Source organism: Erinaceus europaeus, chromosome 1, assembly GCF_950295315.1.
Source record: "Erinaceus europaeus chromosome 1, mEriEur2.1, whole genome shotgun sequence".
Classification (NCBI taxonomy): Eukaryota; Metazoa; Chordata; class Mammalia; order Eulipotyphla; family Erinaceidae; genus Erinaceus; species Erinaceus europaeus.
In genome coordinates this window covers 23,430,735-23,456,776 of record NC_080162.1, presented here as the reverse complement: position 1 = coordinate 23,456,776, position 26,042 = coordinate 23,430,735, and the positions used below count along the sequence as shown (strand labels likewise).

The 26,042-nt window shown below is 48.5% G+C and overlaps 1 protein-coding gene across 1 annotated transcript in view; it reads right to left on the bottom strand.

The window, feature by feature from the left end:
- Positions 1-26,042, bottom strand: part of CDH23 (cadherin related 23) — a 505,784-nt gene that overhangs the window by 220,848 nt on the left and 258,894 nt on the right. Inside the window, exons 10-11 of the mRNA XM_060201959.1 lie at positions 13,757-13,869; positions 11,976-12,164 (exon numbers count right to left, since the gene is read on the bottom strand). Coding sequence (XP_060057942.1) covers positions 11,976-12,164; positions 13,757-13,869 — 302 coding nt within the window. The remainder of the gene's footprint in view (positions 1-11,975; positions 12,165-13,756; positions 13,870-26,042) is intronic.

Genomic DNA, 26,042 nt, shown 5'->3' with positions numbered 1-26,042 from the left:
GAGGCATTCTATTCACCTGTCATTCTATTTACATACCCTGGGAGATAAGCAGTGGGAGGTGAGTGATTTCTAACACTGTCCCAGTTATCTCCTGAATGGAAGGAAAGAGGGGCCTGGAGGTATTGGATAACTCTCCATCCACGGAGGCTGCAAAATCTTCCATCTGCCTCCATGTGATGCTGGCAGCTGGGTCCGTCCTCTCCCTGCGCACTTCCCTCCCACCCCTCCACACACACCTCTCTTCACTGCTTCGGGATTTGGTCACTTTGGGAGACAGGAAAAGGGAGTCTTGTGCCCTGGGTCACATTAGCAGGGAGGGAGAGTTCAGGGGGCAGTTGGGACCAAGCCCTGGGGTAGCAGGGATGGACATCTGGGTCTCTACTGCAAAGCAGGCCCTGAGGAAAGGATTTAGGAGGCCCAGTGGAATGGTGGTCTGGAGGGAGGGCCCAGAGCTGGAAAGTGGACTCTCAATGACTCTGACACAAACAACTTCCCTGCTCCCCCCTGCACCCCTCCTCATACCGCCTGAGTATGCAGCTCAAGATGCCAGCATTGAGAAGCCGGGGGGGGGGGGGGGGGTGCCAGCCTCACAGCCAACACCCTCAGGAGAAGATGGGCTCAAGGCTGGCTATGAGGACAGGGAATAGGAAGAACCTGCCATCTTTTTTTCACACCACGGACTCCTTTACCAGCCTGGTGAAATCAGAATAATATTTTTAATTACATGAAGTAAAACACACTGGCCTGCAAAGCTAACCAGCTCTTTCCAAACACAGTGAGTTATTCAAGTACTTTAACAAGTGTTGTAGTAGAATGACGTTCCTCTTAATCCATCAACATGACAGCAGGCAGGGAATTTCATCTATGCTTAAATATCAAAATAGGGATGAGTATAAATGATATTTTGAGATCCTGTGACACCTGGAATGTGATAGGAAAATATCTGAGATTTTCCTTGGGGCCAAAGTCACAGGTCTGACTAACACCACTTGGTTTGTTTTTGTTTTCCAAATTCAAGGGAGTGCTAAAGCTCAGTTAGACATTAATACAAATAAAGATGCAGGTCTTACCCATCCAAGGACTTTACTCCACACTGCCCCCTCTGGTTAAGAACTTCTAAACTGAGGGATCACCTGAGTTTGATCTCCTCAGCAGCACAAAAAACAAAAAACAAAAAAACAAAACAAAACAAAACACCCAACAACCTCTAAACTGAAAGGAAGCTGGGTGGTGGGGGGTCTAGGGGTGGTTTTTTTTAGGGCTATGGTCATAATGCTGCAGGCTGCATAGGGAGAGGGCCCAGAGAAATGGCAGTCAAACAGACAGATTGACTAACAGGAACAAATGTGAAAATAGATTTAAATAAATACAAGGCTGTGGGCAGTGGCTTCCTGACGAGCCTGGAACACACGTGGGATGGAAAATGAGGGTGATGGATAAAAGAAAGACCAAGATTAAAAGGAGAAAAAGAGTGATTTCCCATTCTTGCTATCCCCACCACTGCTAAAGTCAACTCAATATCCTGGAATATGGTTTTCTCTTGCTGATTTCTTTGGTAATGCACTGTTTTCCTTGGGGAGGTGGGTAATTCTTTTTTTTTTTTCTATGTCTCTCAAACAAATGAATCATGTCATCTCTCCTGCCTGAAAAAGGAATTAGCTCCTGCCAGATGTGTCCTCATTCACCTCTGTATTGCAGCTCGCTCCCCCCCCCACTTGCCTTACCTCCCTCTTACCTTCCCAGAGGTAGGTGGGAGACCCACTTACTTGGTAGCACTTAGATTTTGAGAATGAGGAGCCCTATGGCACATGCAAAATGTGTAGGATTGAGATTTGAAGGTCAAGTCCTATGAGGTCCTGGCCATGTGACTTTGGGTGAGGGTCCTTTAGCCTCTCTGAATCTATAATCCAAAAGGACACAAAATATCTCTTATAGGACTGGGGTTAATAATAGTTAAGATTTAAAAAATATATTTTATGGGCCAGGCACAATAAATACATATATGAATTCATTTCATCCTTAAAACAGTTCTTTGAGGTTATACTAGTGTAGTCTCCACTTTCCAGGTAAGAAAACCTGAGAATCTGAGAGAATAAATAAGCCCCCCACCCCCTCCCCAGGTCATACAGATGATAAGCAGCAGAGCCAGTATTTGAATCCAGTCAATCTGGCTTCCAGGCACTTGCTTTTAACCATCCTAGCTGCCTAGCTAGCTCTTCCTAACCCACGAAGGGATGCTTTGCTTCAAGGCAGGCAGAACCAGAGAAGAATCACAGGGCTGGAGCAGGGAGGTGACTTTGCCATGCCCAAGGACCTGGATTCAAGCCCCTGGCAGCACCTGCAAGGGGGAAGTTCACAAATGGTAGAGCAGCGCTGTGGTGTCACCCTTCTCTCTTTGCTCTCTCTCTTCCTCTCTGTCACCCTCTAAAAGAAAAAGAGTTTGCTGGGAGCAGAGGAATTGTGTAGGTGCACAGCCCCAGTGATAACCCTGGTGACTAAATAAATAAATCACATGAACAGACTGGGGAAGGGGGAGTGGGTTAAGGTCTTCAGAAATGGGAAGCAGGTCGCTTTGCCCAGAAGTGGACCGAGGTGAGGGCAGGAGAGAAATGGGAAGCACCAGGCAGAGCTCTCCTCTTCCTAGCCAGGCCCTCTGGTAATGCTAGGTGACAGTGAGGCCTGGGGTGGGGTTGGGGGTGGCATGGGTGGCATGGCTTGTCAGGTAGTTCTCTGCAAAATGGGGTGGGGCCTGACCTGGATGCTTTCTCTACTACCAGTCCTGGGCAGCTGTGGCAGGTCAGGCAGCAGAAGCTGTGGCCAAAGTTTACAGTCTGGAGTCTCTATTAACTCAGGAAAGCTTCTGTCACTAAGACTCAAGGTGCCCTCCATACTAGTGGTGATCTCTCTCAGACTTCTGGAGTTTCACTATAAGGAGCTGGAGTGCTTTGTCTTCTTACAGACTCCTGAAAAGGTAAAATGTTAAACTGCAGAGAGCCTCAAGTTAGACACCTGGGCGGTCAAGGAACTGCAGAGGAGCTTTTGCTGAGAAGATTTTGCTACATTTCCCTGCCTCAAACTTGCCCCTGGTAGTCCACTTTCAGCAGCACCACAATCAGAAACCTTCTCAACTTCCTGACTCCCCATCAGACTCACAGCGACAGAAAAACACCTTCCCATAACTGGCAAAGCCTGACCTCCTGCTGTCTCTCCTGTTCCCCCCTCACCAGCCACTGGAGCCTCTTTTGTGCTCCTTGAAAAATACCAGACTGTTTTTCCAACTGGCGTCTCTGCCCTTGCAGGGAAGAAACAGCTCTCAAATATCCTCCCTCAACAGTTCTGCCTGGCTTTTCCCTTTATACCACTTAACCTCAGCTCAAACAGCACCTCCCTGGAAGGCCATGCAGAAGCACTGCTTCCAAGATAGCTACCTACGCCCCCTGCTTCCGGTCTTCTTGACATGTTGGTGCCTGTGCTCCTGGCTCCCCAGTGGGATGCAGCATAAACTCTGGGAGGGCAAGCAGCGCATCTTCAGCACAGCCTCCCCTAGGGTGAGCACACTGTATAGACATGAAATCACTATTACTGAACGAATGTATGCATAGTCCTACCTACTCACCTATTTACTCACCTGTGTAAATATCAAAATAGTCCCCCCCCAAAAAAAGATCAGAGGGTTGGCAAATCAATGAAGTCTTTTTGCAAGAGACATCAATTCCCAGAAACCACCAGAATCCAGCAGTAGAAGCCTCTCTGAGGGGATACAGGGACCAAGTCCCCATTCCAAGCCCCTTCTTCTGCAAAAATACTTTCAAGGACAGCTTCAAATACCCCAGAAGCTGACAGTTAGAAACCAGACAAAAAGAAAGTGGGTCAAATGATCCCGAACAGCTGAGAAGAAAGGCACAATGCACAGGCACAGTCCTGATGGGCTGGTAGAGGAGCTGTCAGCCTCCCGCTCTGAGTCCACTGGGAGTGAGTGTGCCTAACACACACACACACACACACACACACACACACACACACGTATTCAAAATCACCCCTCCCCCCAGCCTGCAAGGCAGCAAGCAAGCGCTAGGGGTGGCCCCCTGGACTCCGCCTCTCTCCCCCTGCCTTTCAGAGGCAGGACACAGAACACAGGCCACTGGCACCTGAGAAGTAGGTGAGGTTTTTAGGACAACTGCACAGAAAGTTCTACCCATCTCAGCACCCCCAAGCCCATGCAGACTGGAAAACCACGGCAGACTGCAAGGGAGGTAGGACGACTGGGTGGTCTGCTAGCGAGCTCAGGACAGGGAAAGCTGACCAAGCTGGAAGAGACACGGAGAGCATGTTGTAGGCAAGGGGGTGGTCCAATGAGGCTCTGGAGAGAACCCAAGTGGGTGAGTGTGCTGCTTATTGCTTGTGACTTCTGGAGGAAAAGCTGAGAAAACTCCAGCAGCTGGGCTGCCACGGGAGAATGAAGCTGCCACAGCCTTTAATTTGAACCTCAGAGATGAGCTCCCACAACAAGGCTTTGCCTTCAGATTTTTTTTTCTTTTTGTGATTTGCATTATAACCATCTATTTGTAACTCAACTGTCATAGGGTATAAATGGGTTGCTGTTGGTTTCTGCCCACCCAGTCCCCTCTTTCGCTGGCTTCTCTGCATTTTCTATCAGTTGTGCAAAGAAGAAGAAATTATTCCGTGAGACTGGACAATGAGCAGGGAGTCCTTGGGAAATAAAGAGCACCTCTTCCAAGCATCTTTGCGGTTTGAATAGGCCAGAAGAGCCTGCAATTCAGCAACACCTGAGCAGCATCTTAGGTCTAGGCTGGCACTAGTCTCTGTGAGACTAGTCTCTGTGAGTGAGATTAACCTTTTTAAATTAATTCATGATTTTTTTATGAAAGAGAGAGAGAAATAGAGGGGAAGAAAAAGAGGCAGAGTGCTGCTCAGCTATGGCTTGTAGTGGTGCTGGAGATTGAAGTTGGGAGCTCAGGGCTTCAGGCATAAAAGTCTTGTAGGCACAACAAATGCTGGAGGGGTTGTGGGGACAAAGGAACCCTCCTGCACTGCTGGTGGGAATGTCAATTGGTCCAACCTCTGTGGAGAACAGTCTGGAGAACTCTCAGAAGGCTAGAAGTGGACCCACTCTATGACCCTGCAATTCCTCTCCTGGGGATAGATCCTAAAGAACCAAACACACCTTCCAAAAAGATCTGTGTATACCTATGTTCATAGCAGCACAGTTTGTAATAGCCAAAACCTGGAAGCAACCCAGGTGTTCAACAATAGATGAGTGGCTGACTAAGTTGTAGTATATATACACAATGGAATACTACTCAGCTATTAAAAAGGTGAATTCACCTTCGTTTTTAAAAAAATTTTATTTATTTATTCCCTTTTGTTGCCCTTGTTGTTTTATTGTTGTAGTTATTATTGTTGTTGTCATTGTTGGATAGGACAGAGAGAAATGGAGAGAGGAGGGGAGGACAGAGAGGAGGAGAGAAAGATAGACACCTGCAGACCTGCTTCACCGCCTGTGAAGCGACTCCCCTGCAGGTGGGGAGCCGGGGTTCGAACTGGGATCCTTATGCCGGTCCTTGTGCTTTGCGCCACCTGCGCTTAACTCACTGCGCTACAGCCCGACTCCCTCGTTTTTTTTTTTTTTTTTTTTTTAATTTACCTTCTTCACATTATCTTGGATAGAGTTTGAAGGAATCATGTTAAGTGAGAGAAGCCAGAAAGAGGATGAAGATGGAATTATCCTGCTCATAGACAGAAGGTGAAAAAGAAGAACAGAAGGAAAAACACAAAGAGCTTGGAGTGTTGGAGAAGAATTTGGTGTACTGCACCAAAGGGCTCTGGGGTGGGGGTGGGAGGTAGTGTTCAGGTCCAGGAACACGACGACAGAGAAGCAACTAGGTGGGGGGTTAGTGTTATGTGGAAAACTAAGAAATGTTACATATGTACCAACTACTGTATTTTACTATCAACTGTAAGCCATTAATCTGCCCAATAAGGAAAAAAAATTAAAATAAAATAAGTACTTTTCCCTGGGAAGCTGGTGTCACTGTCTGTGGTGTCCTGAACATCTGTGGGTCTTTCTTCCTTGCAAATAAAGACCACCTTTCCTGATAAAAAGTCTTTTGCATAACCAATGCTGCCTCCCCAGTCTAATTAGCCTCCTTACTAGGAATTGTTATCAACTCAGTCTGAACTGCTTCCTGCTTCCCTGATTTCCACCAGTGCCCTCTACTGCCCCACAGTGGGCTTTTGAGGTCAGCACAGGAGTACTGAGAAGCAGTTTGGGAAAAGTCCTGGGTCACCCCAGGGCTACTGTTTATGACTTCATCATGATTTACCACAACCAACACACATTTCTGGAGTGCCCTCTTCCCCTACCCAGGTACCAGGCAGAGTACGAGGCACTGAGTCACATTGGTGATCAAAAGCAGCCCTGCTGCCTCTGCCTGTGGATCCTTCAGTCTAATCAGGGAAACAGATAATCAATAATTGCAAAATCACGGTGAGTGCCAGAGAGAATCGCATGATAACTCCACAATAAAAAGATCTGACCTCTCTTCATGCTCCCTTTCTTCCTCCAATTTGCTCACTGAACACATTTTTCTGCCACACCTAGCAAACTGAGTCACCTTCAACCCAGACACAAATCCCAACAAATGTATCCCCCTCCTCACAAAGAAAACCAGGAGAAATGATACACTTAAAAAAAAAATCTCTTTCACAATAGCTTCCCAATTTCTCTTCACGGTTCCCTGATTTCTCCTAGATTTGAGACACCTGGGTGTTCAGGTGCCAGTACTTTCTGCCTTCTGTTCCTGCCCGCAATATGAGCAAACAGTTTACAGGTGCGAAGTGGGGGTCAGTCTCTCAGTCTCTCAGCTATACCCGGGAGCATTTACATGACCAGATGCGAACCCTTAACAGAGTTTGGAGAGTACAGAGAGATGGGAGATATGAAAGAGCAGAGTGATTTAGAAAGCAATTATTACTCCCTCTTATTTAGGAATCAATCGAGGGCCACTTCCCGAGTTATGTGGGTGCAGCCCTTGTGGAGGACTCGGGACAATTCAGTCTGGGCTTCAGTCTGGGCAGCTTCTTTGCCTCTGTAGTTCTCTCTCATCTCACTGTGCCCTGGAGAAATAGGACCCTTAAGGAGGAGGCCAGTCCTCAGCTGTCAGACACTAGTCAGTTCTCAGGAGAGAAGAACAGAACGGCCTCTGGTGGTGCCAGGTGCCTGGATCCTAAGATATATCCCAAGGTGTCAGGGTGACCTTGAAGTCCCCCAGTCACTCCTGCTGAGCAGGACTCTGGGGCTCTAGCCCTGCTTGGGATAATGTCCCCTGGGCTGAGGTGGTTGGCATTCGGGTGCAGCAGGTACTGTGCTGAGTCCTCCACATGCATCCTCTGATGGCCTCCTCGCCACAGACTTTGTTGTATGCTTTCCCTCTGCCAAGAAAATTGGTTCAGTCCTGCTGGTTTTCGCGGGCCCGCTTGTCCCCGCCCCAAGGAACCCCGAGAGAGTTCCAGAGTTCCAGAGTTCGAGTGTGCTTGGCACTGCCTCGGGGGAAAGAGGCAGCAGAGTTCTGTTTGGTGATTAGTTTGGGTTAGTTTATGAATCGTTGTTCCTGAATAAAGAAATACAGCTTCCCTGCCCAGCTGTGTGTCTACAAGTCTCTGTTACCCGCCCATGAAGCTAGCCCGGCCAGCTAGAGCCTCCGAATTTTAACAACAAATGGCGCCCAACGTGTTGAGTCCTCCACATGCATCCTCTGATGGCCTCCTCGCCACAGACTTGTTGATATCCTGTGTGGCAGATGCAAACACACATCCACTACCCCTCATTCCCCAGCCCTTTGGCAGTGAGGTGGGGGGGGGCAGCGGGGGGCACATGACTATTTCTCACTGATGGACCTGAAGAATCAGCTGGTACCACAAAGCACAGAAGAGCTGGTGCTTGGCTTCTATCCAGCTCCTTCCCGCTGCAGGGACCACTGGACCTGCAGCAAGTGCACTTGAGTGGCCACAGAGCAGGGGCTGCCTCCCTCCATCCTGACAAGTAGTCTGAATAGAAACAGACTTCTGCTTTGGTGTTACTTTCATGCCACAGAAGAAGCCATTGGTGGGTTTACTTTAGGGTTGCTTTTTACACAGCTGAGCGCAGTGAGGCTTAGAAACAGGCACTGTTGTGGTACAGAATACTACACAGCTATTAAGAATAATAAGCCCACCTTCTCTGACCCATTTTGAATGGAACTAGAAGGGATTATGTTAAATGAGGTGAGTCAGAAAGAGAAAGATGAATATGGGATGATTCCACTCAAACAGAAGTTGAGAAAGAAGAACGGAAAGGGAAACACAAAAGTAGAATTCGACTGAGTTTGGAGTATTGCACCAAAGTAAAAAACTGGGTGGAGGGTGAGGGTAGATGTTCAGCTTCACTATGGGGGTGGGGGTGGGGATAGGGACAAAGATCTATGGTGGCAGGAATGGTGTTAATATACATTAAATTGAAAAAGAAAGAAAGAAAGGAAGAAAGAAAGAAAGGGGCACCCAAGGCCAAAGAGGATCTGAACATAAACCCCATCTGATTCCAGGTGAACCACTGTACCAACTGGCTGCAAGATTGTGCTCAAACCCGCTGGCTTGGCATTCAAGGCCCTCCAGGGCTGTGCCTGAGAAAATGCAAGTTTTTCCTTCTGTTTCTGAGAGTCACTGCCTGACCCCACCAGCTCTGCTGAGCCCTCTGCTCTGACCTGATCTATGCTCAGGCTTAGCCCTAATGCCTTTTTGCTATAGACTATTTCCTGGCCCCTACCACCCTTCCCTCCACTGAGCTCTGGATCCCTCACTGTCTGCAGTTACTGGCCTCTGGATCCACACCTTGGTCCTAGTGTCTTTCCTCTTTTGGACATTATTATTAAAGCAAGGATGGGACTTCACACAAGAGTCTCTAAAGTGAATGACTACCCTCGAGGAGAATACAAGACAATCCTCAGGGACATGATAAAGGGTTAGAACTTGTTAGATGCCTGTCCAATGACACTTTTATTTTGCCTCCAGGGTTATCACTGAAACTTGGGGCTGGCACTACGAATCTACTGCACCTGGTGGCCATCCCCCCCATTTTAATTGGGTAGGACAGATAGAAATTGAGAGGGAAAGGGAAGATAGAGAGGGAGAAAGATATAGACACCTGCAGACTTGCTTCACTGTTTGCGAAGTTTGAGCCAGGGGCTCAAACCTAGATTCTTGCGTAGGTCCTTGCACTTTGTACTATGTGCACTTAATCTGGTGTGCCCACTGTTTTCTTTTTGAATATTTCCTTAGTGATTTTCGGATAGTGCACATGCATGGCCATACACATGACTTCAGTTTGAAGCTGACTCCCACCAGTGGAGGAAGCATCAGCGCTGTAGTGTCTTTCCTCTCTCTCTCTCTCTCTATGTCTCTTTTTCCATCTGAAAAATTCAGTCTGGAGTGGTGAAGCCCCAGCAATGACAAAAAATGGTCTACATGCATGTCTGTATGTTTTAAAGCACACATACCACATTCACATAAGCAGACCTTCTCCGTTGGGAGAGAAATTATGGGCTGCACTCACTGGAATCCCTCAAGGGGCCAAAGAAGCTCCATTCAGCAGTAGGTCCTCAGCACATACTGTGGTTATTAGACAGATGGGTGTGGACTCATAGGAGCCGGAGACACATGTGTGTGTGCATACAAGTGTGTGCACACTTACAGGGAGCTGACTTGCTCTTGTGACCCTGAGCCCTTCAGGGAAGCCATGTCCAGTTGAGAGGAGGATGTGAAAGGAGGGGCTCTTGGATGGACATGTAGGATGATTTGCTGAGCAGCCAGAGGGAGAGGCACAGGAGGCTGAGGAGGAAGTGGCCGGCAGTAAGGCTGGTGTGGGAACTCCACTTGAGGAGTGATTGCAGAGAAGGACCTCAGGCTGGAAAACCTAATGGAATTCCTGAGCAGAGCAGGCCAGGAGGAGAGTGGTAATAAATCCAGGTCCGGTCAAGGACTTTGACTACTGGTGGACAGGGGAGATGGGGCAGGAGGAAGGGTCTGGAGAGCAGGCAGGCGGAGGGAGAGAAGCCCATCCACCAGGCCCAGCCATTGTCTCAGTCACCAGAGCCACAGGCTCACAGGAGAATTCTCCTTCCTTCATGAGCACTCCCTCACTCTGCTCCATGTCCCTTTCTATAAGACTGGCCTCAGGCAAGCTGGGCCCTGGGGTGGACATGCAGCATGCCAGACCCATCTGAAGTCTCCTTTGGGTCTAGATGTCCCTCGAAAACACTTATGCTCTCCTGATGGGAAAGGTGAGGCCACAGTCTCCAAAGGGAGGCTGGGTCATGCTACCCTGCCCTGCCCCTCAAGGAAGATTGGTCCTGAAATGAGTATAGCCTGGGATGCTCCAATCTGTTACCATGAACTGTGAGCTCAGACTGACAGGGACTCAGAGGTTACACAGGCTACTGTGCTAAATATAAATGTAAATTTATATATGGGCACTGGGTCAGGTGGATGAGGTAAACAGTTAATTTTATTCATAAATGATTTTCAAGACTGGTGCTACTCACTGCCCTAATCCACCTTTCTATCCCTTTTTTCTACCCTGACACCATCTTCTCAGACAAAAATTTTATCTAACTCCACAACAGCTCTATCTAACTCAAGCAAAAACTACAATAGTCATGGGCCCCTAGGAACATGCCTAAAATGAACTTCCTACTTTCTTCCCACCCAAAGATACCTGTTCTCATCTGCTCTGTCTCTACTTTTTGGTTCCTGTTCATTAATCATTTTGTCCCACTTTATGTGTTGCTGCCTTTCAGCCACCAAATTGCAGACACTTTCAAGATTCCATCCTGACTTCCCTAGGAAGATGACTTCACCAATGCGTCCTGGAACCCCACCTCCCCAGAGCCCTACCCCACTAGGGAAAGATAGAAACAGGCTGGGGGTATGGATCGACCTGCCAACACCCATTTCCAGCAGAGAAACAATTATAGAAGCCAGAATTCCCACCTTCTACACCTCCAAAATAATCTTAATCCATACTCCCAGTGGTAGAGAAATGATAGGGGGAAGATGACCAGAGGGCTCTGAACTCCAGCAGCACCCAGAGAGAGAAAAAGAAAAAGGGAGAGACATTTGGATGTAGTAATAGGTGTAGGTGTGACCTGGAAAGGAAGAGAAGATGGGACCATGGGAAAAAAATGGGCAAATATATACAAACATAGATAGTTGTAGAAATAATAGTTAACCTATATCTGCAACCTTAGGAGAACTGCTGTAGCTTACCATGGAGGGACTGGGGATTCAGAACTCTGCTGGAATGGTGCAAAGTTGTATCCCTGTTATCTTGTAATTTTGTAAATCATTATTAAATCACTAATAAAAAAAAAAAGGAAAGGTGAGGTCATCACCATAACAAAAGCAGGAATAAACTATCTTCCAAAGTCTCCTTATATATAATAGAGTCTCTGCCTTGTAAATTTTTTTGTGTGTGTGCATGCTAGGTTATAATATATATACTAAACTAGTACTATATATATATATATATATATATATATATATATATATATATATATATATATATGGCTTTGTCATTGCAGGATGACTTTTCCAGATAGACAGAAACAGAGAGGTAGAGAGAGTGGATGTAGTGGAGGCCAGGCTTGAACCTGGGTTGTGCACATGGCAAAGGGAAGTTAGTTCAGAACTTTACAGAATACTGATTTCTACACATTAAGTTATTCTAAGAACATAGCAGCATGTTTGTGTGTGTGTGTGTGTGTGTGTGTGTGTGTGTGTGTGTGTGTGTGTGTGTACACCAATGTGATTATTCCAAGCTTACAGATGAGGAGGACATGGAAGCCAGGGATACCTGCCCCCCCCCCATACACACATATTTGCACACCCCAGGCAAGGTGGATCATGCATTGTAGGGGACTCACCTCATCCTTGTCCACCACTTGGATAAAGAGGGGCAGGGCAAAGCCAACCTGAGCCAGCTCAGTGATGGCCACACTGTACTCGGAGCTGTTGAACTCAGGTGCATTGTCATTGATGTCAATAACTAGGATGTTGAAGGTGGTGGTGACTGTGGCGTCGGAGGGGGTGCGGTCATCATTCAGCTCAGTGCCCTGCAGAGAAAGGAAGGGGTGAAGGTAGCCAAAACAACAAGAGAAGTGATCATCTACCAAGGGCTTTCTCTATGCAAGGCCCTGCACTCCACCCACACCAGGAGATGATCCTAGTTTTAATATCCTCATTTTACTCATGAGGAAACTGAGGCTCTGAGAGGCTAAGTCACTTGTTCAAGGACACGGAGTTGGAGAAGGTTTCAAACTCAGGCAGAAGGATTCTATAAGTGGCAATGGGATGTGCAGGGTAGGAAGGACAAAACTGATTTGGAGACTCATCTAATGGTACAGAGACAGCCTTCACTCAGTTTGGCAGATGACGAAACTGAGGTCAAGTATTTTTGTGCAAGCAGGTATTTAAGAGAATTGAATGTTAGCTGTGAGCAGAATACTGTGCTAGGCACAGTGAAGATTTAGGTCAGACCCAGGAATGAAAGGACTCAGATACCTGCGAGGCTGTCTGTAAACCAGAGTTCCTGGACTCCAAAATTCTCATTCCTAGTCCCCACCTCATTCTCTGAGACACAATCTCTGGGCAAGAAGCTCGGAATATAAATACATACTTTCTCCACTAGTTCCCTTGGGGATTCAGAGTCACAACCACATTGGGAAAGTCATCCTTTCATTTTACACAAGGATGGGAAAACCAGGCTCAGGGACTCAAAGAGTTGTTGATGGCACTGGGCGAGGGGATCAGCTTTCCCTCACTGGAACTGCCCACTTTCAGAGGAAAAGGCAGAGAGAGAGTGAAGGGGAACTGAGGGGGCCTGGCCTGAGTGGCAGGCAGGCAGTGTCAGCACACCCTTCCCCAGCTGGCTAACATATGCACATCTGGTGGAGAGGAGGGAGCCCGTGTGAGTGAGGGCTAATCAACCCATGGCTGCTGCAGGGCTCTCAAGGTCAAGGGGAGCAATCAAGAGCCAGGCTGGACAGCACCACCCTCCACATGATGACGGAAGGCTTCTTCCTTCCCGGAGTCCCCTCCCCTCAGTCAATGGCTGGAGTGAGGCAGGATCCCTTGTGATCCAGGCAGGAGCCATACCCCTAGATGGGTTTCCCAGGAATGGATCAGCAGGTCAATGATTTTAATTAAAGTCACCCCCTGAGTGGCAGGTGGCTGCAATGAGTTGGGGGGATGTAGCTCCACGACACCCTCTGGGGGTGGGAACCCTAGCAGCTTCCCCTCCTCTCCTTGCTGCACTACAATTTCCCAACCAGGTAACTGCCAGGGAAGCTGTGAGCATGAGACAAAAGCCCATACATGGGGTAAACTTGAGAATCTCAGGTGGCTTCAACCGAGAAACTGGAATCATGGGCCAAGATACAGAACACAGGATGACCACACGCTAGAAGCCTCTTTATTTATAAAGCGGGGGCCAAAGTCCCAGTCTTCCACAGCTGCTGACAATGACTGTGATGTGCCTGGCAAAGCCCCTGGCATGGCCCATATCTGATAAGTGTCCCTTCCTGAGAGGACCCCCTGGCACAATCCTGGGAAGCAGCACATGAGACAGCAGAGGGGATTCACCAGAGGCTGGCATGCAACCAGCATGGGCATCCTCTAGACCTGGGATGGCAGTGTCCACTCTCACCTTCACGGTCAGGATGAAGCCGTGGCTGTACAGGGGGTTCTCCCGATCCAGCAGGCCATTCAGTGTCAGTGCTCCACTGATATAGTCCAGGGCGAAGATGCTGTTGGTGTTCCCTGCAAGACAGAGGGGCACAAGGGTATGGCTGGGCCCGGGCAGGTAGACATGGGATTGAGGCCTGGGGTGTGCAGTGAGCCTTTCACGAACTGTCAATACTCATTCAAGAGAGTAATGGAGAGGGCCCTAGAGTCCAGGGGAGTCCACCGACCAGGCCAAGGACAGCACTGAATCGTAGACTGAAAGAATGTAAAGCCTTTCCAACCTTCTGGTCCCTCTGAGTCAAGGGGAAAAATTCCTGGCTCAGCACACAACTCTTGGACTTGATTTCTCTCTTAACAGAGAGAGCTGGGTTCAGGCTCAGAACCTTCCATAAAGAACAATACTCAGCAACTGTTCTGGTATGAACATTCGTGTCTCCCCAAGGTTTCAAATGCTAACTCCCAACATGAGAGTGGGGTCTTCAGAGATGCTTGGGTCATGACATGATGGTGGAACTCCAGTAAATGGGACTTGTCTCTTATAAAAGCGACTCCACGGACCCCCAACTCCTCCACCATGAGAGGCCATAGCCAGAAGGTGTCCCCTCTGACTCAGTTAAGAGGGTCTCCACCTGACGATCCCAGCACCCCTACCCCTCCCAGCCTCCATCACCGTGGCCAGTACAGTTCTGTGTTCATAAGCCATGTGGTCTGTGGTGTTTTGTGAGCAGACTTATGGACTCATAACCTTGTTTTGTTTCCTTTGTGCTTGCCTGTACGGCCATTTTTCTATTCTGTTATTCTGTTCTATTCTACAATTTAGTCGATATATCAATGTCTATATGTCATTCTCAGTTACCATCACAGATACTGTTTTTGGGAACTACAACTTTAATTGAGATGATATAAAATACAATCAGCTTTATTTAGCACAGGCATATACCTCCACAATCCACAATCCTAAGCTGCTTTTACTAGTAAACATTCATTTTCCAACCAGCTCTAGGTCTTAGATGACTCACATCTGTCCCCACAGCTCAGGGCTCAGAGTGGGGACCAAGCCAGGACACAGGACACCCCTCAATCATGAGAAATTCATGGGTATCCGAGAGTGGGCCCGGGGTCTTACATATGTGCTGTACTGCTGAGCTGCCCCCTCAGCCCACACTCTAAAATGTGCACACAGAGTGAACAAAGCACTGGTCTTCCATCCATGGAGCCTCCTTTTGCATTCACATGGTGCCAGAGACGAAACCCAGAGCCTCACTTGGGTGAGATGGGAGCACTGCAGTGGGGACAGTCACCTGCCTGGCCCCCATACTGGGACCCATCAGACACACGGGCGAACTGACCCTGCGCACGTATGAGTGGTGGGAGGAAGCCAGAGAAGCTGGAGGAAACCCACTGAGATGTAGACAGAATGTGCAGACTCCACAGTGCCAGGAAAATATTTTGTCTCCTCATCAGTGTTATAAGGAAACAACGCTGAATGAATAGTTAGTCCAGGACCTACTGTGTATGCAGGCATGGAAAAACTCCTGGAACAAAATGAGGACTTAGCAAGTATAGAAGGAGATGGAGGGACAGGGACTACACAGGGAACAAACTATTGTGGGTGGATGCTGGAGTCACTGCACTGTGGCTGCTCCCTGCTCCTCTTCTGTGACTCTGAAGGCCTCTGTACACAGCCGAGGTTCCTTCCATCATCTCTTAGATTAACCAGGGTAAAGAGAGGGGAGATAAATTCTCCTTCTGGCTTTATACTCTGGGACAGCAGCTGCTCTCGGCCACACTGTGCTGCTGGTAAGGGGGCTTCACTTGGCTGGTGGCTACAGGCCCCATTCCAGCCCTGTCCTTCCAGCCTGCTGCAGGGACTAACTGAGACCACTGAAAGGCTGCTAGAACTACAGAGACTGCAGGGTCTCATGCCACACTTACACTCAGGGATCTGGGGACGCTGACATTGGGTCACATGGAAGGGATGCCACTCCAGCTGCCCCCTTCCTAAAGCCCCCTCCCCTGGGCACCTTCCTTCTGTGCTTGTGTTGAAGGGAGGCCAGAATTGCAAGGAAGTGCATAAGTAACTGGATATAAGGGACTTTCTTTAGTTAGGACTTTTGTTGTGTGGTGGGGAAGAAATGGATGCCTATTTTCATCTATTCATCATTTGTTTAGTCTAGTCAACAATTATCAAGCTCCTAAAATGTACTGGGGGAGCATTCCAGTGGGAGCTACAACCCTTAACAAGTCATCACAGTATAGGAGCACCACTGTTGAGGTGGCTGGGATAGCAACAATGCATGCCCCTTTGGGGGTCAGTACCTCTGAGCCCCCTAAATTCTGAGCTCAAGGGCTTCCTGGAGGCAGGACCTTTGAGCCTCCTCCCAGCCCCCCAAGAGAGAGAGAAAGGGGGGTGGGCTTCCCCTCACCAGCCCCACGCCCATCATCCCATCATGTCAGATCTTAATAGAAATATATTCTTTCCAATGAAGGAACTGATCAGATGTTCAGCTAACTGTGATTCAATTTTACCTCTGTAAGATTGTTCCTATAAGTCTTGCATAGACCAAGAAGTCCCTTATTGAACAGTGTGCTGTGGATTTAGATTTGGAAAAGAGGGTTATCCATCCTGACACCCTCCACTTGGGCTCCCCTCCCAGCACCTTCATGCAAACTCATGGTCACACTGCCCAATCACCCCAGTGCCCCCTGGCCTAGCGCCTTCTCCAATACACCTACAGGCAAATCTCTCCCAAACAGGCACACACTCTCTTAACATACACATACACTACACTCCACTTTCACACGTCTATCTGTGCACCGTCCAACTTTGCAGCTTGACAGGTATGATTCCCTAAGTGACAGGACCAATGGCCGGAAAGGATCAGGCCTGGGGAGCTGACAAGGTCACCCAGGATGGCTCCTGGTTTTGATGCTCCAACCATCACTGTGGCAACCGTAGCAGTTACTGGGATGCTGGCTTGGGCAGAGGCAAAGGCAGGGGTAGGGCAGGGACAGAAGGTGAACCCTAGTGCCCCAGGCAGAGAAAGTCAAGGGCAGATCTCCTTCAAAGATAGGTTAGAGGCTGAGGAGATAGTATAATGGTTATGCAAAAGATTTTCATGCCTGAGGCTCTGAGGCCCCATGTTCAATCCTCAGCACCCAGCACCACCACATGGCAGAGCTGAACAATGTTCTGGTAATGGGAGGGGGGGGGGGGGAGGAGCAAAGATGGATTAATTAGTTCATTCACTTCAGAAGAGAGCCTATTACATGCAAGGGGCTAAAGAATCAGGAGAGAGGGGAATCCGGCAAGGTTGACACCTTTAATCTCACAGTAAAGAGCCACAATAACAATCTAACTGCATGACTGAACACTAAAATTGAGCATCAGCCCCTCAGCGGAGGAGCATGGACTAGAAATGTGGTTAAGGGGCCAGGTGGTGGCGCACCTCGTTAAGCACATGTGTTACAGTGCGCAAGGACCCAGGTTCCAGCTCTCAAGTCCGTACCTGCAGTGGAAAGCTTCACATATGGTGAAGCAGGGCTGCAGGTGTCTGTCTCTCTTCCTCTCTATCTTCCCCTTCCCTCTCGATAATCTGGTTCTCTCTATCAAATACATAAAGATAATAAAAAATTAAAAAGGAAGGTGGTTAATGCTAAAGATCAACACCTGGCTACATACTAGCTAGGTGAGCTTGGTCAAGTTGCTCAGCCTTTGTGGCCACCAACCATATCCTAAGCTATGAGACAGGGCAGCAGCTGTACCCACTCAGAGTGCTGCCATGAGGGATCAATGTGTTAATCCAGGGCCTGTCATTCGGGAAGCTTTCAAGAAATGCTGGTCACCTGTTCTTTAGTGAGAGGAGACCACTGTGGTCCTGCTAGAAGTAGGACTCTGTGTACCCACTGGAGTTACCCTGTTTTCCTGCCAGTGTGTGTATGTGTGTGTGTGTGTGTGTGTACTAAGAGATGATGCGTATAAGTTGGCATCCCTGAGGTCAAAGCTGAGAACAAAACCCTTGATGCCCAGGGCTCTGTTTGTGTGCCCTGTACCATTTACCTCCCACCTGAAGGTGGGTCCCCATCTCCTTGCTCCTTTCCCTAACCCTCTCTCTCCCAGCATCCCCCCCGCCCTGGAGGTGTGGGTTTAGTAGTCATACACATAAGCTCCTCCATGATCCTGGAAACTGATGCCACCCGTCAGCCTTCTGTTGTCACAGACTTTCTTTATCCAAGTCCCACGGGGTGTGTCCTGGAGGGGTGTGTGGGGGCAGCTCACCAGGCACGCTTTTCACCTGTTCAGCTCCAACTGAGGAGCAGAAGGGCAGCTTCTTCCCCTGGGGTGACAGGTGCTGTCCCAGGTGTGTATGGATATACCTGGGAGGGGAGTGGTTCTTGGGGAGTGGAATGGGACTGAGCCTGTATTGCTCCAAGTCTTCTGGGAACTGTGACTTAAAATGTCCATGCTAGAGAGGCTGGAGCTTGTCTAAGGTGATACTACCCCAAACATGTCCAGTCTTGTCTGACCTTGTAAGCTAAGCAGGGTCCTGCCAGGTCAGTTCTCATGCGGGAGAAGCAGGAGCTCCTGTCGGTGTTGCTGGTCCTCCTGGGGGACATCCTCCTCCACTAGGAATGCCAAACACTTCATATTTGCAAGACATGAAGGATATGAAACATGTTTGCAAAAGTATGAGAGATACCACGCTAAAGGACCCAGGTTGGAGCCCCTGCTCCCAACCTGCAGGAAGGAAGCTTCACAAGTAGTGAAGCAAGTACTGCAGGTGTCTCTCTGTCTCTCTTCCTCTATCTCCCCCCTTTCAATTTCTATTTCATAAAATAAAGAAGATAAAAGAGAAGAGGAGAGTTGAGGAGAGGAGAGGAGAGGAGAGGAGAGGAGGGGAAGGGAGAGGAGGGAAGGGGAGGGAAAGGGAGAGAAGGGAACAGGAGGGGAAGGGAGGGGAGGGGAGAGGAGGGGAAGGGAGCAGAGGGAAGGGGAGAGGAGAGAAGGAAAATGGCTGTCTGGAGCAGTGGATTACTTGTGCAGGCACTGAGCCCCAGTAATAATCCTGAGAGCTTGTTGGGGTGGGGGGAGGGAGAAAGGGACAGTCTCCTTTCACCCACATTAATTAAAAATAGTGACTACTATTAATCGAGCATTTACATAAACTAGCACTGAGCTATTTGCACAGTTAGGTCTCCACAATCACTTGATAATTACTGCACAGTGCCTTTCCCATTGTAAGTGAGAGGAAGAAGACACAAAGACTCTCTTTTTCTCCCTGGAATCACTTAACAACACCCCCTCTGCATTTGCCCTGTGCCCAGGGATATGGAGGCTTGAAACATGCAGATTTCCACCCTTTCTACAATGAGGCGGCATTCCTCAGATGAAATCCTAGGTAAGGAGCATTACAGATTCTAGAAGGTTCTAGATAATGTCCTCCATGATATTTTTATGTAGTGGCAGAAAGTCCATGACCTCCAGGTGCCAAAGAAGAGGACCTACAGGAAGAAGGCAAGACTGCAGACAGACAGGGTCAGCACAAAGGTAGAGACACATAAGTGACACTGGCAGAGTGGCCTTTAGGGAGACCTATAGTTCTGGTGAGGATGGCCAGTGTTGTTAAAATTCGGAGGCTCCAGCTGGCCGGGCTAGCTTCACGGGCGGGTAACAGAGACGTGGAGACAACGGCTGGGCAGGGAAGCTGTATTTTTTTATTCAGGAACAACGATTCATAAACTAAACCAAACTAATCACCAAACAGAACTCTGCTGCCTCTTTCCCCGCGGCGGCGCCAAGCACTCTCTAACTCTGCAACTCACCAACTTTCTAACTCTCGAACTCTGGAACTCTGGAACCCTCTTGGGGTTCCTTGGGGCGGGGCCAAGCGGGCCCACGAAATTAGCAGGACTGATCCAATTTTCTTGGCGGGGGAGAGCTAGAACAACCCAATGTAAAGCATACAACAATATGCGGCGGCCTATCATGGTCGCCACCCCTGGGCACCTCGGCCCGCGCCTTCTACAAGGCTGGCCCGCCCGCCCTCGTGCTATGAATTCTGAAACGATCCCAGACCTCCCGGACCTCCGGGCTCCCTGCCGAAACTGGGCACACGAGATCTCCAGCTGCCGGTCAGGTCTGAAGGCAGACAAGCTGGAGTACGCAAAGATTTGTACAGAGATCGCAACCTGCAATTCCTAGAAGTGGAGCTGCCCAAGAGACCACCACTGGACAACGCACCCCCCCAACAACTAAGACAGTACAGATTTAAATTCATGTTTAAAATGACATGTCTTCACAACAAAGGTTTCTCTCCTTGTGTATTAATGACCATGTTTATGTGTATGTTTAAAGTTTGGTAAACAGTAACTTTAAGGCTAAATTCTTACTAGTCAAAGTTAAATGAAAAAGGTTTTCAACGTAATTCTCATAAAGATAAAATTAACTTACATTTAAAGTCTGAGGTAAAAATTAGTTAACAATCAATATATTTTAACTAAGTTGGTCTAAAAAAAAGGTTAAATAGACTTGTTGATATGTAAAACTCTCCATTACCTTCTCTATTAGAAGTGGTAGATGGCACAATGGCTATGCTAATTATTCTCATGCCTGAGGTTTCCTTTCCTGCGCACACCTAGGGTGTGTCTCCATCTTGAATGGGTGTAACAAAAGGTTTAAAAGATGTTGTTGATATGTAAAAGTCTCAAATTCCTTCTCTATTAGAAACGTTAGATTGTGCTTTGGTTATGCTAATAACAAGTTTTGTTTCATAGTAAGTAAATTGCAGCCAGCTGCCTTTGAGACTCTAGGCCGTTCCCCACCCCCATGCAAATGCCTGTCGAGGCAAGTACGTCCCCCAGAGGCAAGAAATGTTTTTTTTAAGCTGATAAAGTTTTGCCCACAGAGGAAAAAAAAGGCCCCCTCAGGCCTTCCCTTGGCAGCACACTGGTTCTTGTTACTTGCTTACATGTTTCTCCATGTTTGTGCCAGTTTCCTTTTAAAAAAATGCCTGTATGATAGAGGTTTCTGTTCACCCCACACCCTTGATACTGTAGTCATTTAGTTAAAAAGAAAAGGGGGAATTGTTGTATGCTTTACATTGGGTTGTTCTAGCTCTCCCCCGCCAAGAAAATTGGGTCAGTCCTGCTAGTTTCGCGGGCCTGCTTGGCCCCGCCCCAAGGAACCCCGAGAGGGTTCCAGAGTTCCAGAGTTCGAGAATGCTTGGTGCTGCCATGGGGGAAAGAGGCAGCAGAGTTCTGTTTGGTGATTAGTTTGGTTTAGTTTATGAATCGTTGTTCCTGAATAAAGAAATACAGCTTCCCTGCCCAGCTGTATGTCTCTGGTCGTCTCTGTTACCCGCCCGTGAAGCTAGCCCGGCCAGCTGGAGCCTCCGAATTTTAACAACAGGCCAGGAAAGTTTTGATCACAGGCAGTGGTCAGAGGGGAGCCAGGAACTGGTATTATGACTGCTTCCCAGAGGAGGAAGTTTAAAGAAACAGATGGTCAGCAGGGTCACACAGTGCTAAGAGGCTCAGGAGAAAAATCAGGCAAAGGCTACTCTTGGAGTCTGCACATGCTCCCACTCCACCCCCCACAAGTGCAGGCTGTGAGATTCTGCAAATGATTGAGGCACAGAAGAGGGGAGAGGGGACACTGAGTACCAGGTCCTGTGCCAAAATTTGATGTGAAAAATCAGGAGAGAGGCAGAGTGGCGGGCTAGAGGGTGTAGCAGAGTCAAGCAAGTGATTGGTGGTGTCTTATGGATGGACAAAGCAGCGTGTGTTTGGGGGTGGGGTGGAGAGTAGGAGATGCAGACTGGACATTGGATGGGAGGGGTGCAAAGACCTACATGGTCAGACTTAAAGAGTGGGAGGGGTGGCTCACCCCTTGGGCCATGGGATCCAGGGGTGTACAGTCACAGCCTCCCACCTGCCTGTTCCTTCCAGGCTGGCAGACTTTCTTCCCTGCTCTGGTGCCCCTCTTCTCAGCCCCCGCCAAATCTCATCACTCCCACATCTTGACCCTTGTTATCTCGCAGGCAGCATCTTGACCCACAGTGAGCAGGGTCTGGGTGAAAAGTAGTTTAGTGAGTGGCTGATGGTGCGTGTGGGAACACAGGCTGATGACTTTCAATTGCTTTGTCTGCTCTGCTACTGTTCTCTGAGTTAAAGGAAAGCCAGTGCCCCCACCTCATCGCTCCCATCCTTGAGATCCTCCTCCAGTGCTCGCCCCCTGCAGCAATGAGGAAGGGTCGATGAGCACAGGATAGGTGGGGGTGCAGGCTCATCCTGGGCTGGGGATGGGGCCGTCATGGAGGAGAGAATAGGAGAAAAAGTCACAGCCAGGAGTCATCTGTGATCTTGTTGGATTTCTGGATCCAAGCATGCATCTGCTCACATCAGTCCTTGAATGCCGGCAAGAGGTTGAATGAAATGACGCGTGGGGCCCCGACCCCTCACCTAGTCTCTGACTTGGCCCTTCCCCAGGGAAGTGAGCAGAACTGTGATCTGCACACTCTTTCCTCCAGTGTCTCTTATCCATGTGCCTGCCTGGAGACTATTTTATCAACACCCAAGTGAAGACCGCTTACTGTGCAGAAACTTGCCAGATGAGAAAAAGACCTATGTACTAGCAACAGCTCTGCCGCTTCCCAGCTGAGAGGCCTCATGCCAGCTGCTAACTCCTCTGAATCAAGCTACTCATCTGTAAAGTGTAACAGCTCCCCTCTCACCAGACAGTGAGAGCATCAGGGCAGAGCATGGGCACAGAGGTGTGACTGTGGTGGCCATCACATAGTAGGTACACATCTGGTTGTCCATTCCTTCTCTCCTTGCTATGTCTGCTTTCTGAATGGAAGCACCCGACCAGACTAGTTCTAACCTTGGCCTATCTCGTCCAGAATGAGTAGTGCAGGGGCTTCCCCCATATTCGCCAACACATATTGTATCTGGAACTGTGCAAAGCATTTTGTGTACATGACTTTTTAATTTTTCACCCACCTCATGAGATAGGCACTATTTCCCCCATTTTATATATGAGGATATTAAGGCACAGAGAGGTTAAAAATAACTGGCAATGGGTTGGGGAAAAAGAATAATGGTTATTCCAAAAGACTCTCATGCCTGAGGCTCTGAGGTCTCAGGTTCAATGCCCACTACTACCATAAGCCAAGAGCTGAGCCAAAGCCTGTGTTCTGGTCTCTATCTCTCTCATTAAAATAAAATGAATAAAAATAAAATAACTGGCAACTAGGTCATCCAGATAGTAAGGGGTAGAGCAAGGAGATAAACTCAGCCCTTGCTAAGTTCACATCCTACCCAGTGGCCCCATGACCTGAATTTTCCTTCTCCCCATCAGGGGCAGCCCATGAGCCTGTGCACAGCCTGAGCCCCCTGGGCTGGTGGGACAAGGGGACCTTCAGACCCACTGCTGTCCATTGGAGCCATATCACGCTGTCTGTGACAGAATGGACTGCTGCATAATGAAAACTGGGAGTCAGTTTGAGATGCAGGCTTTGGGCAAAGATACCTTATGAATTAAAAATCATCACTCAGCTGCCGGCTGACAATGGGGGTCGGTGCCCTGAGTTACACCTGGGCTGGGCAGCATTCAGCAGCTCTCATCAACATATGGCAGCCAGCGCGGTGTGTGTTACCTGGGCTCTCAACGGGGAAGGAGACACAGGTGGGGGTTGGCTGCCCCTCTTAAAGGCCCTCAAGGCAGGTGGGGGGAGTAGACCTCTCCCTTCCCTGCAGCTCTTCCTGAAGCCACCTGGCACCCTCTCCCTGCAGGTCTTTGCTGGGTGCCTCCTCTACATTCAAATGTCACTTCCTCAGAGGAGCCCTTCTGAATCACCCCAGCTCTTCACTCTCCTCCCCATCACTTTCAACTCCATTATCTTGTCTTGTCTTCTTCAAAGCATGTCTATCTTTTGAAACCTCTCTTTCCATCTGTTTGTGAGTTTATTGTCTGTTTCTCCTCCACTGAAATCTAAGTCCCTGGTGATACATAGGAGGTGTTCAAAAAATGTCTTTTGAATAAATAAACGGACTAGAACAGGGATGTCTAAGGGCCACTGTGAGTAAAAAAGCTACAGAGCAGGAAGATACTGGTATGACTTATCATGTCTCATGTCATAGAGACTAGAATTGTAGCGGGAGGAATCAGCCAATTAGCAATTCCAGTTGGGGCTACCATGCCCTCCCGATGCACCCCGAGTGATGTGTGTGTTTGAGCTGAGCATGTCTCAGCTAATTATAGTTATTACTGTCCAGCCAGGGAAAGTCAGCCTTCCAGTAGGTGTGAACTGCAGGCAGCTTGTCTTGCCGGCATTTCACAGAACAACGGTTTTCATCAAGCTCACTTACACCAGCGAATGATCACATCTCCTAACAAGACTACAAACTGGACTCTGATTAATCTGCTAATAACTGGCTCCAATTTATGAAACATTAACCTGAGCAGCCCGGGAGAGGAAACCCTATTATGTTAAGGTTGCCAAGGGTCAAGCCTCGCCCCTTTGACTCACTCCCTGGGTCCATAAAAAAGGGGAGCACTGGACAGGTGGCCCCTGGTGTTCTGAGGACACCTGAATGGGTTCAGCAAGGTGTCACCAGGGACTGTGACAGAGATGAAAGCATCCTCTTATGCTGAAACACCCCTTCTCTGCGGCTGAAGGAGCTATAGAGGATAATTGTAGATGTGCTCCAAATACAGCTATTAGAAAGTTCACTACGGTGCTACCTAATTAAAAAAAGACAGGGGTCGGGGGAGGGGGAGAGGCCAAATGGTGGCGTACCCGGTTAAGTACACATATTACCAAGCACAAGGACCTGGGTTCGAGCCCCTGCTCCCTACCTGCAGGTGGCTTCACAAGTGGTGAAGCAGGTCTGCAGATGCCTATCTTTCTCCCCCTCTACCTCCACCCCCCACAATTTCTCTCTGTCCTATCTAATAAAAATTAGAAAGGAAAAAAAAAGGAAAAAAATGGCTACCAGGAGCGGTGAATTCGTAGTGCTGGCACCAAGCTCCACTGATAACCCTGGTGGCAATGAAATAAATAGGTAAATAAATAAATTAAATTGAATTAAAAAAGGGGACAACCTAAATATCCAACAACTGGAGATTAATTAAATAAATTATGGCATGGAATGTGGTCAGCTACTGTAAATAATGTTGCAGATGTTTATGATGTAGATAAATAAGGGAGGTTTTTTTTTTTTTTTTTTTTCTTAAAGCCACTCAACAGCATCATTCCAAAAGACTTATTTTTGTTCTTTTTTTTTTTTTTTTCCCTCCTCCAGGGTTATTGCTGGGCTCGGTGCCTGCACCATGAATCCACCGCTCCTGGAGGCCATTTTTTCCCCCTTTTGTTGCCCTTGTTGTAGCTTCGTTGTGGTTATTATTATTGCCCTTGTTGATGCAATTCGTTGTTGGATAGGACAGAGAGAAATGGAGAGAGGAGGGGAAGACAGAGAAGGGGAGAGAAAGATAGACACCTGCAGACCTGCTTCACCGCCTGTGAAGCGACTCTCCTGCAGGTGGGGACCCGGGGGCTCGAACTGGGATCCTTACGCTGGTCCTCGTGCTTTGCGCCACATGCGCTTAACCCACTGCGCCACCGCCCGAACCCCTATTATTTTTGTTCTTGTTTAAAGACACATGGATCCAGAAAGGAAGGAAATGTCAACAAGATGCTGGAGGATGTCTCTGAGTGGTGCTACCTGGGCAGGGTTTCCCATCCTCGGCACCACTGACATTTCGGCTGGGTGAAGTCTTTGTTGTGGAGACTGAGCTCTGCACTATAGAATCAGCAATATTCTTAGTGTCTAGCCACCAGATACCAGTCTTGACTCTTTACGACACTTTGTGGCAACCAAATGATCTTCAGACAGGGCCAAATGTCCCCTTGGTGGGGGGGGGGGGGATAGCTCCTGGTTGAAAACCACTCATTCTAGAGTCATTCCAACTTTTTTCTTTTGAGTCATTTGAATCACATCTGTTCACCACCCTGGGTCAGCTTTTATAGACAGAGAACCAGAGAGAGAGGGGGCCGGGTGGTGGTGCACCTGGTTAAGCGCACATAATCACCATGTGCTAAGACCTGGGTTCAAGCCCCCGCTCCCTAGCTGCAGGGAGGACACTTCCTGAGTGGTGAAGCAGGTCTGCAGATGTCTATCTTCCTCTTCCCTCCCCTCTAAATTTCTCTTGTCTTGTCAAAGAAAAAAAAAAAGGCTGCTGCTGGGAG